The sequence below is a fragment of the Rattus norvegicus genome, chromosome 2 (genome assembly GCF_036323735.1).
Source record: "Rattus norvegicus strain BN/NHsdMcwi chromosome 2, GRCr8, whole genome shotgun sequence".
NCBI classification, from domain to species: domain Eukaryota; kingdom Metazoa; phylum Chordata; class Mammalia; order Rodentia; family Muridae; genus Rattus; species Rattus norvegicus.
In genome coordinates, this window is record NC_086020.1 from 195,952,274 (window position 1) to 195,971,581 (window position 19,308).

Below are 19,308 nucleotides of genomic sequence, written 5' to 3' on the forward strand. Positions count from 1 at the left end.
GATCAGTTTTTCTATAATGAACCTAGTTAACCTAGTAACCACTCAATTCCAAGAAAGTCTGGTAGTGCTGGGAACAATCCTGTCTGACCGGTGGAGGAGAGGGTGTACATTATGCATTGCAGATTTACTACAGCCAGCCTTTATTCAAGGTGCGAACATGCCAAAACACTAAGAGTAATTAAAATCTCGCTTTTAAAATAAAATATAGCAAGGTCATTATATAATGGCTAGCCTCAAACTTTTATTCCTCTTGCCCCTCCTCCACTATGGTGTGTGAATTTATTTGAAAGATTTTTTTATTATACTTTTTATTATTTAAAACAATTGTTAACTTTAAATATATTTTGATCATATTCTTCCCCTCTCCCAAATCCCCCCACATCCTCACCCCTTTCCTATCCACCCAACTTTAACCCAATACAACAACACAACCAAGAAAACAAAACACCACCCCAAAACAAACACACACACACACACACACACACACACACACACACACACACACACACACACACACCCCAACTGTAGAGTCCGTAATATTTTGATCAAGTATTCAACTATGCTGAACATGAGGCCTGCCCTGTAGTGGTTGATATACCCAGTATCACTCCATTGGAGAAAACTGATTTTTCCCTCTCTCAGCAGGATGCCTGCCTGCCTGCCTGCCTGCCTGCCTGCCTGCCTGCCTGCCTGCCTGCCTGCCTGCCGCCTGCCTGTTTCCTGCCTGCCTGCTGCCTGCCCCTCCCTCCCCCCTCCCCCCTCTCTCTCCCCTTTCTTTTATTCATTTACTTTTAAGAAACATATAACAAAATAAATTATAGTAAGATAAAACAAAAACTACCACATTGAAATTGGACAAGACAGGGCTGGGGATTTAGCTCAGTGGTAGAGCGCTTACCTAGGAAGCGCGAGGCCCTGGGTTCGGTCCCCAGCTCCGAAAAAAAGAACCAAAAAAAAAAAAAAAGAAATTGGACAAGACAAACCAGCAAAGGAAAAAAGAGCCCAGTAATCTCATTAAAACACTAAACTGGAAGCCATAATACAGAGGACCTGTCTCTTGAGTTCATATGAGCTTTTTGCTCATGTCCATTGAGAGGACCTTGTTTGCCTGGTGTCCTTCATTCCTTTGGGTCTTACCCTCTTCCTTCTCTTCTGCAGGGTCCCCTGAACTCCAAGGAGAGGGATTTGATGGGGTTATCTCATCTAGGGCTGAGTGTTTCAAGGTCTCTCACCCTGTAACATCTGGCTATGGGTGTGGTGTGTGTGTGTGTGTGTGTGTGTGTGTGTGTGTGTGTGTGTGTGTGCCAGCCATTGACATCAGCTAAGAAAATGTGCTTGAAGGTGTTCTTTAAAAAAAGACTTCCACAGGCTGGGGCATAGTGACACATATCTTTAGTCCCAACACTCATGAAGCAGAGTCAGCTAAATCTCTTGTGAGTTCAGGGCCACCCTTATCTACATAAAGAGACACTGTCTCAAAAAAAGAAAGAAGGAAAGAAGGGAGGGAAGGAGGGAGGGAGGGAGGGAGGGAGGGAGGGAGGGAAATTATAGCTAATGTAATTACTAAAAGAATCCGAACTAACATTCAAAGTATTTAAAAATGATACAAGTAGCTGTTTATATAGGAGAAATTAATCTGAAACAAATGAGTATATATTTTTTTTAAAGATTTATTTATTTATTATATATAAGTACACTGTAGCTGTCTTCAGATACACCAGAAGAGGACATCGGATCTCTTTACAGATGGTTGTGAGCCACCATGTGGTTGCTGGGAATTGAACTCATGACCTCTGGAAGAGCAGTCGGGTGCTCTTAACCGTTGAGCCATCTCTCCAGCCCATAAATGAGTATATTTTTAAAAGCTAAAAACATTTTTGTTTAAAACACTAAAATATAGTTTTTTGAAATGTTTACTGATTTTCCATAAAGAAACCTGCTTGAATCTAGCAAAGGATTAATTACATTAAGATTGTATTAAAAAATACTGAGTCACAAGTATCGCCTAAGATAATTCTATTCTGGTATAGGTTCATTTATGAGAGTGTAAACCTTAAGAAAGTATAGGCAACACATCTATAGCTCTATAAATAAACCAATACAATACAAGATGCCTAAAATAAACACATCACTAGAAAAGGGAGGGGAGGATACATCTATTTTTAATCTAAACAAATTCCAAAACAAAGACAATATAAGTTCGTAATTCTTCAATCAATAAACTAAAGATTAAAAGATATACGAAGACAGTATGTTTTGCTTCCAGATATCCTCAAGAGCGCATAGCCCTTTTATTTACTGTGCTTATAAGTACTATAATACAGATAACAAACTCAATGGTAGCTCTAGAGTTCTGAATTATGATCAGGCACTGAAAAGTTATTAAGTACATGTACTATTCTAGTCTAGTATATAATACACATGCACACATACTGCTTAAAAGTAATTTTTAAAATTAGAGCCAAAATTAAACTGTATATGAAAATTATACAGACACATCTGCACATTTACAAAATATTTTCTATTTCTTTACTTAAGGACTACAAAAATATTGCAATAAAAATCTGGTGCCAATACCAAAAGAATGAAACAATGGAAAATGAGTATATAAAGCACTTTCAGGGCTGGAGAGATGGCTCAGCGGTTAAGAGCCCCGACTGTTCTTCCAGAGGTCCTGAGTTCAATTACCAACACCCACATGGTGGCTCACAACCATCTGATGGCCTCTTCTGGTGTGTCTGAAGCAGCTACAGTGTACTTATATATAATAAATAAATAAATCTTTTAAAAAAATAAAGCACTTTCACTTCTTAAGTGATCTAGAGACTCTGTTACAATCAGGAATTTATGACACAGACAGAAACAAAGAGACAGGAAACAAAAGATCCTTTAGCAGAAGAAGAGACACTGCTTTAAAGAGTAAATATTATGCACATGGAATGAAAACATGACCAACATACCTTCAACAAGCAAGCACTCGCCTATAGCAAAGCTACACTCTACTTTCTGGTCTCAGGAACACAGTGTGTAAAGCTGTATTTAACACACAAGGAAGGTCTGACCAAACACTCTAATGGTGCTTGTCTTTGGAGACAGGAACTTTGACTTTCTAAGTCATATGTACTAAAAATATTAAAATATATACAATAAATAGTTCTTATTTTTGAAACTATCCTGAGGATGTAAGTAAAGATACATAAAGGGAAAAAAATCAACCAGATTATTCATTGAACAACTTTTATTTTTAAAAAAGTGTGATGCCATAGGGAATCATTTAAATAACAGTCATGCATTTATGTTATCTGTTAAATAGGAAGTTAAAGTATATTCATTTGCCATGAAAAGGGGAACATGAAAAATTATGTATCTGATTTGGCTTCTGTAGACAAAAGAACTACATTAAATAATTTGGATAATGTTGTTCACCAAAATATTAATAGGCAAGAAGGTAAAGTTAAAGGTTTTTATTTTCTTTGTTTTCTTTTAGCTCTTTGAATCCATTCTTGATGGCAGATAATTTAGCTCTCTGGGGCAAAGAGTAAGTCCTACTTTTCCTATATAAACCACAGACACACAGAAAGCAAATATACACTATATATATGTCTCACTGGTATGTTCTTTTGTTTTTTTTTCCTAATGACACAGGGATGGATCCCCCAGGACATAGTGCACGCTCCACAAGTATCCTACACTGAGATCCATCTCCAACAACACTTCACTTCTCAAAATCACTCTGGTCACACCTGAGTGTGAGCCACATAATCTATGCACATTTAATGAATTTATAAGGTCAAAATGAATATACGATGAGAAGTTGACATCATTAATTCTTATTGTGAATATAAAATGTCCACTTTTATTTCTACAGCTTCAAAAATAAAACAACCTGCTGGAATATAGTGGCTTGTGTCTACAATCATGATGACTTGGAGGCTGAGGCAGAAAAATCCCAAGTTACAGACCAGTCAAAGAAACAATGAATACCTCTCTCTCCCCAGCATCAATGCATACATTTAATTCTAAAATGGAAACCATGGAAAGAAAGAAAGTGGAAGAGTGTCACATCACTACCACCCGAGGAAGACCAGAAATATAAAGTACAGCTGGCTCCCTGGCTCTACCCCAGATCAGATTCAGAGAATGAGTACTTAAGCACAGAAATCCAGCGCTCTGCCTACACTGTTACAGATTTTCCATGTTAAATACTTTACTCCTAAAATGTTAAGATACGAATGTCAAAGACATATTTTATACATTAACTTTAAAAACTTAACCTGCCTAAATGTAACCGCCAACTGCCCTACTCAGCCGATGGGGAATGTCTGAGGACACAGCTAAGCTGGTAAAGTGCTCAGCATGGAGACAGAAGCTCAGATCCACACGTGAGCAGCAGTCGGCTGTGAGAGCAGGAGAGAAGGGTAGATCCGGGAAATGAGCTGGCTTGAAAGGCTAGCTCTATCAGTGACTCTAGGTTCAGTAAAGAGACACTGCTGAAAATAAATGGGGGAGGGAGGCACCTGATACTGACCTCTGGCTTCATTGTATGTTCACACACACATACAACTCCAGTCTCTAGAGAACTTCTATTCTAGTGTTTGAGAGGCATTAATGCCAACTTTTGGTAATAAGAACAGCAGTGTAGAGTTATAAGTGCTTTTCGTAGGTCAGTATACTTATTTAACTTTGAGACATGCCTAAAGTTTAGATACCATGCATTTTTCTATTTTGCAGAAGTGAAAACTGAAAATAAAGGAGAGTAAAAACACCTACCATGTATTACATGCAAATTTTTGCCCAATGTTCTTTCTGTTGGTCAGAGACTTGGCATACCACTTAGAAGAATAAAATTAAGTTCTGCTATTAACAGTTATCTATAAAGTGGTGAAAAATCAATGTAACTGATCAATCACAATGATAAAAGTTTCCAAGGCATGCTATCTTAAGCACTTCACTTTTCTGGATCTCTCATTCCCTACATCAGAAACTAGAAAGTCAATTTTGCTTCTGTTTAGTTTTACCACAAAGTCTAACCAAATAAAAATTGTCATAATTCTACTTCAACTGATATATTTATTATATTATACAGTGTTTAATTCTATCTGAGAATTTTCACCTTTAAAACTAATTTCATTAATAAAATTTATATTAGAGCTTTTATTTTCTGAATATAAAATATATAAACAGTGTAATGTGTAAAGCTCCTAAAATAAAAGGATAAGGAATGTAATAAGCCAGGCATGGGGGAGTGCATGACTGGACTGTCAGCAGGTAGGAGGATAAAGGATAAGGACTTCCAATTCAGGCCACTGTGGGCTTCATGATGAGACCTTGTATTAAAATAACTGTCCATAACCCCATGATTTGGAGGTAGTAATTTAAGACCTTTTCTTATTTGTCTGCTGTGCGCTACACTAATACACACTTCACACATAAGGCTCTGAAAACCCCACAAGTGCTGATCATCTGCTCTCTCCCTTAACAACAGAGACTCTTTATGGCGTGCTGTACAAAACACTGTAACTTATAGGACCAAAAACCTGACTTAATATACTGTGAAAACTAACCACAGGATGCAAGGAAGGAGGGAATGATGGTTCGTCATGTAAGGACAACTCTTTTACAATTATTTGCTTTTATTTCTAAATAACTTTTTCTAGCTTAGGCACTTTTAAAAAAGTATTCACATTCCCATCTTCTGCATGTCAGCACACAGGGGATACTAAACAATAGTCACGACAGCATTATGACTAAAGGTCAAGGAGTGAGAACTCAGCCCAGCATACATGAACCTAAACAGAGCCAGCTAAGAAGACAATAAAGCAATGACTCTTTGTAGCCAATATCTAAGGCCTACTATTCCTTACATACACACGTAAGCAGATGGTACTGAGTGGTGACAGGAGCTCAAGCTTGTTCTACTGGTGACAGCAATTCAAGTCTAAAGCACAATGGGAACAATGGGACAGCACATCTGCTAAAACTGTGCTTATTTGCTGCCCCAAATGCGGGCTGGAGTTAGAATGCTACTGAATTATAATGCTGATATTCTGTGTAAAAAGTGTAACATTGACTAAAAGGCTAATCAGAGGTTATTAAACATTTACCTAAAAGTCAAGGTATGTTTTACTAATGGAGTCTGTCCTAAGTTTTGGAACTATCAAAAGTCATAGGAATGTTTGAAAAGATTAATCTGAGAGGAGGACTTAGCACACACTATCATCGTGCTTGCCTGGCAACAGAAAGAACAAGAGGATCTGTTCCTCAGCACTGACCAATTAATTCTGAGCTTCTAAGTCCCAGACTTCTCATCAGAGGAATGCAAAGAAGAAGCATACATCTAACACGCAGATAAAAGCAGATCTAATTACTTTAAGATTCCTCTTCTCACATTACTTGCCCACAATTTTCCATAAATTAATGACATTCTTACATTTAAACTATGAAAGTTGTATCATTAAAATTCAGATACATAGCTATATAGAAAATGATACTTGAATTTACATGTGAAATACTTTCTGAAGAATGAAAACTTCCTATCAGAAAGCTACATACCACTATTAAACCACAGGAGTAGAGTGAAAAGCTTTAGAATACAATAGCCTAAATAACAAAGTTGGCTTTTTTTTAAATTACAAACAAAATCAAAGGATTTTTTGTTTTGTTTGTTTTCTGAAACAGAACCTGTCTGGCACTCACTATGTTAGTCCGTGGCAAAATAAACAAACAAACAAACAAACAAATAAATAAATAACTTTAAATATTTTCTTTCTTTCCACAAACAAACTTTCTCACCCTGTCTAGGCTTACTGCGCTCCCAGAGAGATGGTGCACCCCAAGAAGCTGTGAACATTAGCATTGCTACAAACGAGGGCAGATGATCCTCATCTCCCTGCAGGTCTCAGAGAGCTACTGCAGCTCATACAACACATGCACCTCCTTCAACATCCTCCTACCTCCTCATGGCCGGCTTTCGTCACTCTCATTTCTGCTTTGTGAAAATAAATGATTTACCTACATCTAGAAAAGCCACTCTCTCCCATGCCAAGTGTTCTCCTACAGTAAACCCTCTATTAATATCCCTTCACTTCTCCAACTTTCCCTATCAACTTGCTTTAGTTCTAGGTGGACATCCATTCCTTAAGATTGAAAATAATGATAAATTTGTTATGTGGTATTGGGTTGATTTTCCTGGGAGGCCTGTTCTTTTCTGAACGAGCAGTGTATCTGAAGATAGGTGGGAGGTGTGGATTGGGAGAAGAGGGGGAAACTTCAGTAGAGATATATTGTATGAGAGAAGAATAAATAAAAAATAAAAAGAAAGTATCTGATTCACTGCCCTCAGGAGTTTTAAAGAACATTTTATTATAAGTAATGTAAGTCTCACTAGGGAGAGGGGTAACAGAAAAAAAAGCTGAAGCAACCTTTTTCTTTTTTCATATATTATGTATTAAAGTGTTTTGTCTGCATGTAGGTACAAGTACCACATGCATGCAGTTCCTACAAAGGTCAGGAGAGGGCATCAGAGCCCCTGAAACTGGAATAACAGCTGGTTGACAGGCAGCATGTACATGCTGGGAATGGAACCCAGGAAGGACTTATGGAAGAGCAGCAAAGCTTTTAAGAGCTGAGCTACCTCTCTGGCCTGACTTAGTCATTTCTGAAGAAATGTTCTAGACTTACCTAAGAGGAAAATGGTGTTGTTTACTAAAGAACAGATAATTGGTACAGAGATAGTTCCTTGTAACTTAGTCCTTCTTCCATGTTTTTAAGCAGAACATATATAATTACTGAGCATCTATTTTTTTTTTTTTTTTTGCCTTATGCTACTCATCTTTTGGGAAGCTTGGTATTAGCATAATAATACTTAGAGCTGTGTGAATTTTCACAAAGCACACAATTACCTTTATTTTAGTCACTTACAAGAACTGGACAATAGGGTTGGAGAGATGGCTCAGAGTTAAGAGCAACTGACTGTTCTTCCAGAGGTCCTGAGTTCAATTCCTAGCAATCTCATGGTGTCTCACAGCCATCTGTAATGGGGATCCGATGCCCTCTTCTGGTATGTCTGAAGACAGCTATAGTGTACTCATAATAAATAAATAAATAAATAAATAAATCTAAAAAAAGAAAGAAAGAAAGAAAAAAGAACTGAACAATAACAGTGTTCTGGCTGATTGTTGTTTTTGTTTTTTCCAACTTGACACAAGCTAGAGTTATCTATGAAGAGAAACTTCAACTGAGAACACACCTCCATCCAGACTGCCTATAGGCAATTCTACAGGACATTTTCTTGATTAATGATAAATGTGAATGGTTCCAGCCTACAGGGGGGCTATGCCATCCAAGAGGAGCAAGCCAGTAAGCAGTATTTCTTAGTGGCTTCAAGTCTGGCTCCAGGTTCCTGCCCCGACTTCCCTCAGTGATGGAGTGTGAGCTCAGAGTGTAAGCTGAAATGAACCCTTTCCTCTCCAAATCACTTTTGGTCATGGGCTTTCTTACAGTAATACAAAACTAAGACAGAAATTGCTATTAGATCACTGGGTACTGCTGTGGATATAACCATGTATTTTTGGGAGGATTGCAGAAAGAATTTAGAAGTTTGGGTTAGAAAAACCACTCAGTGTTTGAAACTTGGTGAACTGTTCATCTGGAGAATAATGCTAGAGCAAAGCAGATGAAGGAGGCCTGACTTGACATTTCAGAGGGAAGAAAGATGCTACTGAGGCCATTTGTATGGTATTTTATGCTAAGAATCTAAGTGGGACTGAAGCATCCTCACTTGGGCCTTCCTTCTTCTTTAGCTTCTTAGGGTCTGTGAGGTGTATCCTGGGAATTCTGTACTTATTGGCTAATATCTACTTATCAGTGAGTATATACCCTGCATGTCATTTTGGGTCTGGGTTAACTCACTCAGAATATTTTCTAGTACCGTTCATCCTGCAAAATTCATGATGTCCTTGTTTTTAAAAGCTGAATAGTATTCCACTGTGTAAACGAATCACATTTTCTGTATCCATTCTTCACTTGAAGGACATATGGGTTGCTTCCAGTTTTTGGCTATTACAAATAAGGCTGCTATGAGCATAGTGTAGCACATGTCCTTGTGGATGGTGGAGCATCTTTTGGGTATGAGCCCAGGAGCAGTATAGCTGGGTGTACAGGTAGAAACTATTTTCTGAGGGACTGTCAGGAAGCACTGATCCAACAGTGGCTGTACCAGTTTGCAGTCTGACCAGCTATGGGAGAGTGTTTGTTCTCCTTTCTCCACATCCTTGCCAGTATGTGCTGTCACTTAAGCTTTTTGTTTTTACATTTATTTATTTATTTAATATTTGTGAATACATTGTCACTGTCTTCAGACACACCAAAAGAGGGCATCAGGTCCCATTACAGATGGTTGTGAGCCACCATGTGGTGGCTGAGAAGTGAATTCAGGACCTCTGGGAAAGCAGTCAGTGGTCTTAACCATTCTGATTGGTATAAGGTGGAATCTCAGGGTCATTTTGATTTGCATTTCCCTGAAGACTGAGGATGCTGAACATTTTTTAAGTACCTCTCAGCTATTCAAGATTTCTCTGTTGAGAATCTTCTGTTTAGCTCTGTATCCCATTTTTTAATTGGGAGATATATATTGAGTCTAACTTCTTGAGTTCTTTATATATTTTGAATACTTAGTTGAAATACCCAACAGTGGGGATATGGAACCTGAAGGGACCACTTCCAGTAGTTAGACAGGGCCCCCAGTGGAGGGATGGGGATACCAATCCACCTTCAAATTTTCTGACTCAAAATTGTATCTATAAGAAATGCAGGGACAACAATGGAGCAGAAACTTAACAAATGGCTGACCAGTGACCAGCCCAACCTGGGATCCATCCCATGGGTGAGCACCAAACCCTGGCACTATTACTGATGCTATATATTGTGCTTGCAGACAGGAGCCTAGCATGGCTGTCCTCTGAGAGGCTCTACCAGCAGCTGACTGGGACAGATGCAGATACTTATAGCCAAGCATTGGACTGAGGTTGGGGATCCCTATGGAAGAGTTAGGACTGAAGGAGCTGAAGGGAATTGCAACCCCATAGGCAGACCAACAGTATCAACTAACCTGGAGCCCTGGAAACTCCCAGAGACTAAACCACCAACCAAAGAGTATACATGGGCTGGTCTGAACAAACTCCATCCCCCCACGTCCCCACCCCCACCACCCCCGACACCCCATATATTGCAGGGGACTGCCTTTTCTGGCCTCAGTGGGAGAGGATGTGCCTAATCCCATAGAGACTTAATGCCTCAGGGAGGGGGGAGGCTTGGGGGGTAACCATCTCAGAGGTGAAGGGGATGGGGGAAGAACTCTGCAAAGGGGACTGGGTGGGGTACAAAATTTGGAATGTAAATAAATAAAAGAATTAAGAAAAAGAATCTGTAGTCTCCTATAGTGGCGGTATTCACCTTTAATGCCAGGCAGACGCAGGTGGATCTCTGTGAGTTTGAGGCCAGCCTGGTCTACAGAGCTAGTTCCAAGACAGCCAGGGCTATACAAAGAAATCCTGTCTTGAAGAAGAAAAACAAACAAACAAAACAAACAAACAAACAAACAAAAAAACCAAAAAAAAAAAATCTGTAGTCTCTGGTCAGCTGGAGCTGTGATTAACTGGAGACCAGCACCACAAGTGAAACTTTTGCTTTCTGGGTCAATTGTTGTCATTTAGCTGAAGCTGGGAAATCAGCTTTAATTAATAAAATAACAGAATAGCTGAGGCAAAATCTTCTGGAAAGTGTTTCCTCACGTTCAGCACACAGAAGCTACAGTCTATAGAGTAGGGTAAGGCTTTAGTTCTGATGGCCACCAAAATTGCTAATATAGGAGTTTTGAAGGCACCATCAAGGGTTCTGGAGAGCAGCTAAAGCATGGCACTATGAAAAAGGTCACTTGTGAAGGTGAACCCTCAGCTGCAGTAGAAGCCTCAAAACGAAGACAGCCCCATAGAGAGAAGTTGAGGTCTGGTACCACGAAGCAGGCTTAGAGTACTGAAGAGATCCCAGGAGAGGATATTAATGAAGGTGCAGCCCAGTTACAGGGGAGAGCCCAGTACCCTGTCAGCACTACTACGGACAGCAGCAGTCTCGGAGTGGATGGCGGTGATCCTAGGAAGCAAGCTTTGTGTGCTGCAGAAGGTGGAACCGGAGAAGTGGTCCAGTCCTCTGAAGCCCAGAGGCACACAAGTAGGTCCCAGATGTCCAACTACTGAACTCCTTCTACTGTGGAACTTTGGGACTGCTTGATTTGATTGTGACAGTGCCCTGGTTCTTCCCCCACAGAGAAATATGCAACCCATTTTTGATTTTATGAGAGCCCACAGATAACAAGACTTTAGAATTTTAGAGACAGAAATCTGACAGACTTAGGAATGTGAGAAAAAAAGTGGATATTTTAGAGAAGTTCTGGATATTTTAGAGAGGTTTAGAACTTTAAAAGACAATATATTAAAGAGACTGAAATTTTAGTGTGAATTCTTTACGATTGTAGGCTTTCAAAAATTGGAATGTTTTATACTGTGATAACATTAAGTGCCCTTGTTGAGTGAGGGTAGTTTGTTGTTATTTTGTCAACCTGATACAAGCTACAGTTATCTAGGAAGAGGAGCATTAATTGAGAATAATACTTCCATTTGGACTGCCTGTAGGTAAGTCTATAATGTATTTTCTTCACTAATGACTGATATACAATTTTATTACGGTTTTTGCAATACTAAAAGTAATTTATTCTGATCTCTGTAGATTTCTGAGGAAAACAATGATGTATTTTAAAAAATTTTTAAAAAGTGATATATTTTACAGGGCCTGGGGGGAGGGCTCAATTGGGCAGGTGAAAGGACCTAAGTTGAACCTCAAAAACCCACATAAAGCTGGACTGGGCGAAGTGTCTCTGTAATCAATCCCAGGCCACCTATGGAGGAGACAGGAGAACACTCAAACTCAAACCACAGGCCAGCTATCTTAACATACACTGCAAACAAGAGACACCATCCCAAAACAAGGTGGAGTGGGAGGCCCAACACCATTCCCACCTCCACACACCAGCCATGGTTTGTGCCAGTGCTTGTAATAGGAACACACACACACACACACACACACACACACACACAAACACACACACATGCACGCACGCAGAGGGGGAGGAGGGAAGATTAACAGACAAGAAACTGCTGTTTACCCTGCAGATTTGTTTTTAGCTAGTATTCCTAGTAAGCTGCCTTCAGGCCCAAGTGTTACATACACTTATCCATAGAGGCAAAAAGAATCCAAACCAACTCAAAACAGACTCAACTGCAATCGTCAGTGCTGTGACAGTAACACAGAACTATGAATACCTGAGGTCTTTTGGTAAATGAAATACCATCTAGTTTAGTAAATCTGAAGTTTTGCAGTTTCACAGACAAAAAGTATTTGTCAAAAGCAACAGCCATAATTTCTAACACTACTGTTATACTTACGGATTTAAAGTATTTTCAAAGATACCTTTAAAAGGAAGAGAACTGAACAAAACTTAACAATGAACTAAGTACAGTTCGGTGATGGAGTATTTGCTTGGCTATAGGTGCGCCAGGGTTTTAATTCCCAGCATCTTAAAGATTTCATTTCTGAATTTAGACATTATTTGGAGGAAAAAACACTAAGAAAGAAATGAGAACTGGTTTAAAAATATAAACATCTTAAAACTGCCCAAGAGTTACTTGAGTTTCAACTGTATAATACTGAACATCTGAGTCACAGTTTATATGAATTTATTTTCAGAGAGATTGATATCAAGTCAGATCAATCTTGCATACTGAAAAGTCAAGTACTAGAATGACAAAAACTGGATCTGAAAGCTTATTTTAGAAACAAACAAACAAACAAACAAACAAACAAACAGAAAACCTGAGAAAGGAAGACTGGGAATCTTAAATACTTCTTCTACAGGTCAGCTCCCCATGTTGGAGCTGCTCTCTACTTCACTGCCTGCCACTTCCAAGCTGGCGCGCTATACTTCCTCTGCTCATTTAACTGGTGCTTTCCAAGTCTTGTAGCGTTTACAAGGAATTTTAAAAAGTGGAGTGGGGTGAGTTGAGAGTTGTCTCAGCAGTTAAAAGCCCAGACTGCTCTTCCACAGGATGTGAGTTCAAGTTCCAGCACCCACATAGCAGCTTAAAGCTATACATAATTCCATTTCTAAAGGATCTAATGCCCTCTTCTGACACAACAGACATGAAGACAAAACACCCACACATATAAAATAAAATAATGAAAAAATTTAACCCATGAGAAAGCATTTCACCATACAGTGAACAGTTCTCAACAGTTATGGTATCTCCAGAATACGAATATAAACTGAGACTTCCCTCTTAACTAATTAAACTAAACACTTCACAACACTAAATTGCACATTTTAGAAAAACAAAAATATTATTATTTGGCTGGCCTAGAACTAGCTATTTAGACCAAGCTGGTCTTATAGAGATGTGCCTGCCTCTGCCTCTCATGTGATTGGCTTAAAGGTGTGAGTCACTACACCCAGGGAAGATTTTTTTATGTGTATGAGTGTTTGCCCACATATATGTAAGTGTACTACATGCCTGCAGTACCCACAGAGATCAGAATAGGGTACTGGGTCCCTTCGAACTAGAGTTACAAGCAATGTGGGTGTTGGGGACCAAACCCAAGTCCTCTACAAAAGCAGCCAGTGTTCCTAGCCACCAAGCATCTCTGTGGCCTCCATTTCAATAAGTGTGTTTATCCAGTAATAGTCTTCACATTAAAACTTCTATACAGAATCAAGTCTTCCCTTCTCAACTCCATACTTGGTGCCTTTAAAAAAAAAAACCCTAACCTACATTACCTCTGTTAAATTAATATCCCATCCTTCATCTTCTGAACTTTCTGACTTTTCACAAGCCATTCCTGACACAAAGAGTATCTACCATTCTCTCTCTCTCTCTCTCTCTCTCTCTCTCTCTCTCTCTCTCTCTCCTTAAGTACTGTATACTATAGTTCATTTATACCTCTATTAGTTCATATAAACAAGATCACAAAAGTGAGGTACCTCCCCTTCTGAAACTGGCCAAAAATAATTAATAAATTAGCTGCCTATTAAGTTTTATTAAATTTTTATTAAATGTCTATTATAAGCCAAGCAGTCTTACATATTATTTCAAACCTTTTCAACAAACTTATGATATAGGTAGTACTATTATCATGATCCTTTAAAAATAAGAAACCAAGGTTTAGAAATACCAAATCAAGTTAGTAACATGGATTTCATAAGTGGTGAAGCAAGGTTCTGGACCAGACTTGCCTAACTCCAGAGCCACTAGTAAATACTGTTTACTAAGTCAGAACAATATGTCTGTCTGTATGCCTGTCTGTCTTTCCCTCCCTCACACCCTCCCACTGTCCCTCTCCATCCCCAGTCCAGCTTATTTTTGCAAAATAACGATGAATATTATTTTTGTAAAATAATAATGAGTTTGTTCACCATTTTAGGAAAAAAACTCTCAAAAACAAAACAAATAGCATGTACAATGCTCAGATTGCAACTCCATTGTCTATTTTGCCACAGATCACTTTCATCTAAAATATTTTTAAAGAAATTAAACTTCAGGGCTGGAGAGATGGCTCAGTGGTTAAGAGCACTGACTGCTCTTCCAGAGGTCCTGAGTTCAATTCCCAGCACCCACATGGTGGCTCACAACCATCTGTAATGGGATCTGATGCCCTCTTCTGGTGTGTCTGAAGACAGCGACAGTGTACTCATATAAATAAAATAAATAAATCCTGAAAAAAAAAGAAAGAAAGAAATTAAACTTCAACTTTTTCAAAAGAACTGTAACTTTCCACTCTTACAAATGATAGTGTTCCACATTCTTTTTTTTAAATTTATTTATTTATTATATATAAGTACACTGTAGCTGTCTTCAGATACACCAGAAGAGGGCATCAGATCTCTTTACAGATGGTTGTGAGCCACCATGTGGTTGCTGGGAATTGAACTCATGACCTCTGGAAGAGTAGTCAGGGCTCTTAACCGCTGAGCCATCTCTCCAGCCCAGTGTTCCACATTCTTAATAATATGAAGTCGAAGATATAACCATGAAGACTCTAACATGGATCTACCCCACTGGCAAAAACTAACCTGCTCAATGCCACCGAAGGTGCAGCAAGACACTCATACAGGGCAACTACCCTGAGCCTGAGATCCCACTTCTGGGAATTTGCCTAAAGCAAAGGAAGGAAGGAAAAAACAAAAACAAATGCAATCAACGATAAACGTATAAAAAAGTCTCTCCATTGTTTAAAATAGTTAGTCTGATAAATAGTCAACCTTAGAGCTCTAAACCAAAGGACCAACATCCCATACAGACAGAAAAAGTAGTAACTAAATAGTATAAGGCACAAATCTAACTTTTATAAAAAGAAAAGTCTGTACACACAGAGGGAAAACTGGGAAAATCCACACTGAAAGATGGTTGCGGTTTGCTCTGTGTAATGGGACCATTAAAAATGTTAAATTTCTTTTTTCACCCTTATTTTCTTTTCAAAACTTGCTGTATGTAATATTGACACCTCTGTCTCTCTCTCTCTCTCTCTCTCTCTCTCTCTCTCTCTCTCTATCTCTCTCTCTCTCTCTCTCTCAGAGGGAAGTGAAGGAGGTGTCAGATTAGTTGGAATAGGAGCTACATTTCTCAGTCTCGTTTTGTTGCCTGGTTCTATTACGCCCATGGTTACTTTTAGATTGTATAAAGGATGTTATGTGAAACTCAGTAGTATCTATGATGCTACACAAGGCCTATCATTTAACAGACAGACAAAATCCCAAAAGAAAGCACCACAGTTAAGCAGATTTTCTATGTATGACTGTTGAAAGTGAACGCCAAATTAATCCAAACACACATGCAAACTAAATATACTACTGTTACTTATAAGCATGTCGGTTAGGGCTCAGAAGGAAGAAATTTGAAAATAAAAGCTCACTGAGAATGCACACTGATATATTTGGTATCCGCACATCCATCCTAAATAAATTATTTTAGTGACAGAAGATGATTTTAATTGATGTGGAGAAAATATTAAAAATCTATTCTACAAAAGAAAGAAAGAAAGAAAGAAAGAAAGAAAGAAAGGAAGTCTCAAACCTTGACATTAAACATAGATTAAAACTGATAGCTTAACAATGAAACAACTCCAGGTGTGTGTGTGTGTGTGTGTGTGTGTGTGCGCGCGCGCGTGTGCGTGTGCGTTGAGTTACACCACAACAATCTGCGATTTTTATTTTACAATATTTTTGACAACTAGTATTTATGAAGCTTCAGAAAGTCTACCATTTAAAAGACAGCCAAGTACTAAAAAGTACTACTGGCAAAAAAAAAAAAAAAAAAGAAAGAAAGAAAGAAAGAAAGAAAGCAAGCAAGCAAGCAAGCATGAAATACTACACATTTAAATGTGTCCAACGAGAGTTTAATTTTGAGTCATTCGAACACCTCAGCTGGTGAGACAGTGCAGCAGATAAGGGGGCCTGAGTTGCCCTGAATTGATCCCTGAGAACTAGCTGTCCTCTGACATCCACATATGCATCATGGCATACGCATAATAAAAACAGATCATAAGTATGGTAATAAAAATCTTTTAGGGGCTAGAGAGATGGCTCAGAGTTTAAGAACCCTTAGTGCCCTTCCAGAGAACTAGAGCACCCAGCACCCATGTTCCCAGCTCCCAGCACCCATGCACTAGCTAAAAACCATCTTAACTCTAGTTCCAGGGTATGGGTCACCCTCTTCTGGCTTATTTAACCTGGCACTCATTTGGTACACAGACATACATGCAGACAAAACACCCATACACAGAAAATAAAGTAAAGTAAAATAAAATAAATTTATACTTAAGATATTGGTTCAATGGCTGACTAGGTCTGTTAATGAAAGTATACAATACTTTACATTTGAACCGAAAGGACAGTTTCAAACACATCCAATAGATTTGTGCTAGACTATAAACTACATAAAATTCTAAAATCAGTGCTAAATGCCAACTACTACAAGACAACACAGAATCTGTTGTCTTAATGTTGTATTATATCACCGACCTATCTGGAACAGAATGATTTTATTTATAAGTGAATTTAAAAATGTCACTGAAAATAAAGTGAATGAATGGGCTTTCTAGTCAACATGTCTGGCAGTCTGCAATAAGAGATCCATCAACACCATCAGGATTCTGTCCAACACTGCACCTGGTTCTTTCTACCTCTGTACAAAACTAAACCACCATCTTATCCAGAGCAAAATAAATTTTTCACACACACAATAAGTCAGTATAAAGCAGCACTGGAAAAACAAACAAACAAACAAACAAACAAACATGAATACGGGGCAGGAGAATGGCTCAGCGGTTAAGAACACTGGTTACTCTCCCAGAGGCCCCAGTTTCAATGCCTAGCACTACATGGTGGCTCACAGCCAGGTATAACTCCAGTTCTGACTTTTCAGTTCAAAGTGAGGCCCTTTAAATTGTTAATTAACTCAAACGTGGTTTTATCTGTTACTGGTACTTTAATATTCTTAGGAAATATAACTGAATTGTATTATATTCTGAAACCAAACATGATTTACATGCTTTATTTTAAGCTTTGTTTAACCTATAATTATGAGCTAAATAAGCTTAAAAAACTGGCAAAAATTAGAGTGACTTACAAAAAGATTCTTTCAGATTTATCTACAGAAAATTGATATGCCCTAGGTAAGCTAAGTGTTCTTTTAAAAAAGTCATTCACTTGTATAATAACTAAAGTTTATTTCACAAAGCAGTTAATGTCCCAGGTGTACATCAGGTGCTTCTGAAAATACTACTAAAAGGACTATTTTTATTCCTCTTATGAAAGTACACCATTTCTTATTTCAGTTTTACCTTAATAATCACACAACTTCCCTTTTTATATTGGTGCATGTGTGAGTGCAGTCGTATCCCTCACTCTGAAAGGCCTATTTTCAAGAAGAAATGAGAGCATGGCACAGTTCTTTGCTGAGCTGCTTTGCCAATCAGAACATAATAATGAATAAAGCTAACTTTATATGTTTAACTTTAAATGATCGTCAGGATCATTTAACTTTTAAACAAATTCACCAGTCATCTCAAAACTGTATGCCCAAGGAAGGGAGGCCAAGATCGCTCACTGCATAACCATAACCACTACTACAAAAAACTCAAAATGTAAATTAAGTATACGAAATACTAAAAGGCACATAAAAATTATTACTTGTGATATGTACACACACAGGCATACACAAAGGATTCTTCAACTTCCTCTCATTAACATATAAAAGCTTACATATGTCTATTTAATGCTAGTATTTTCTACATGATAAAAATCTACATTAAATAATGCAGTAATTTCCACTACAATATTGAAATAAGCATAAAATACTTGAACTATGCTCTCACCAATGATTAGCTTGATTTGTAAAAGAACATTAAGGGGAAATAAGTTTAAGTTTGCTATTTTAAATGTACCAGAATAAGAAGATATAAATGCTCTGTACAAGTCATTTCTATTGACTGTCTGAAATGAGAGCTGTTTGGAGCCAAGACCCTTGAGCACTGAGCTCTGTGAATACTCCCTGGACCTCTAGCACATGCTTCACAGTGTTAGGTGCTTTCTGGGAACTCAGCTGTCCTCCCTCCCTCTACACATGGCACAGTTTTGGCTCAGACCAAGTCAAGTCATCTAGATTCCAGAACCAGGAATGCTGAACAAAGCCTTGGTGGTATAATTTTCTATGAAAACAAACTGGTATCATTCTCCTCTTAAAACTAAATGTCAAAGATTCAAAGCTGGCCTTGCAGAACACAACAGCAGTCTATTTTCTGAATAACAGGCACTACAATTTCAAATTCAACTGCTCTTAACTAAGGTCTACTTGATATAAATTACTGTCACAAATAAGATTCTAAAAACATCATACAGAACATAAGCAAATTATAGAGGCCAATAAAAAACTCCTTATAGAAAATTCCTTATAGAAAAAGTAACCGCCAGAAGGAACAACTAGAAATTTATTTTATATAAGACCATCAACCACCCACAAAGTTCACAGTAGTAAAAAACACTGCCAAGGCTCAGTTATTTCACTATTAGATTATAAAACACAGACGAATGTAAAAGTCCCCTGAGAGCAAGGGTCCTCGAATTCATCCCTCTTTTCCCCAACAAGTAGCACTCTGTGGTTAATGCTGAAAAGCAGAGGTGAGCTAAATATAACCTGTGTAAAAGAA

At 38.3% G+C, this 19,308-nt stretch overlaps 2 protein-coding genes across 8 annotated transcripts in view; one reads left to right on the top strand and one right to left on the bottom strand.

The window, feature by feature from the left end:
• Rap1a (RAP1A, member of RAS oncogene family) overlaps positions 1-19,308 on the bottom strand; it is a 77,885-nt gene that overhangs the window by 55,307 nt on the left and 3,270 nt on the right. The window contains exon 2 of one of the 7 annotated variants that reach the window (XM_063281648.1): positions 15,176-15,258. The exons of 5 other annotated variants lie outside the window; for them this stretch is intronic. The gene's annotated coding sequence lies outside the window, so the exon portion shown is untranslated. Of the gene's footprint in view, positions 1-7,920; positions 9,440-15,175; positions 15,259-19,308 lie in introns of those variants that run through there. One more of the 7 variants, XM_063281649.1, reaches the window with a different exon arrangement.
• Rap1al (RAS-related protein 1a like) overlaps positions 5,238-19,308 on the top strand; it is a 33,752-nt gene continuing 19,681 nt past the window's right edge. Inside the window, exon 1 of the mRNA XM_039103941.1 lies at positions 5,238-5,268. Coding sequence (XP_038959869.1) covers positions 5,238-5,268 — 31 coding nt within the window. The remainder of the gene's footprint in view (positions 5,269-19,308) is intronic.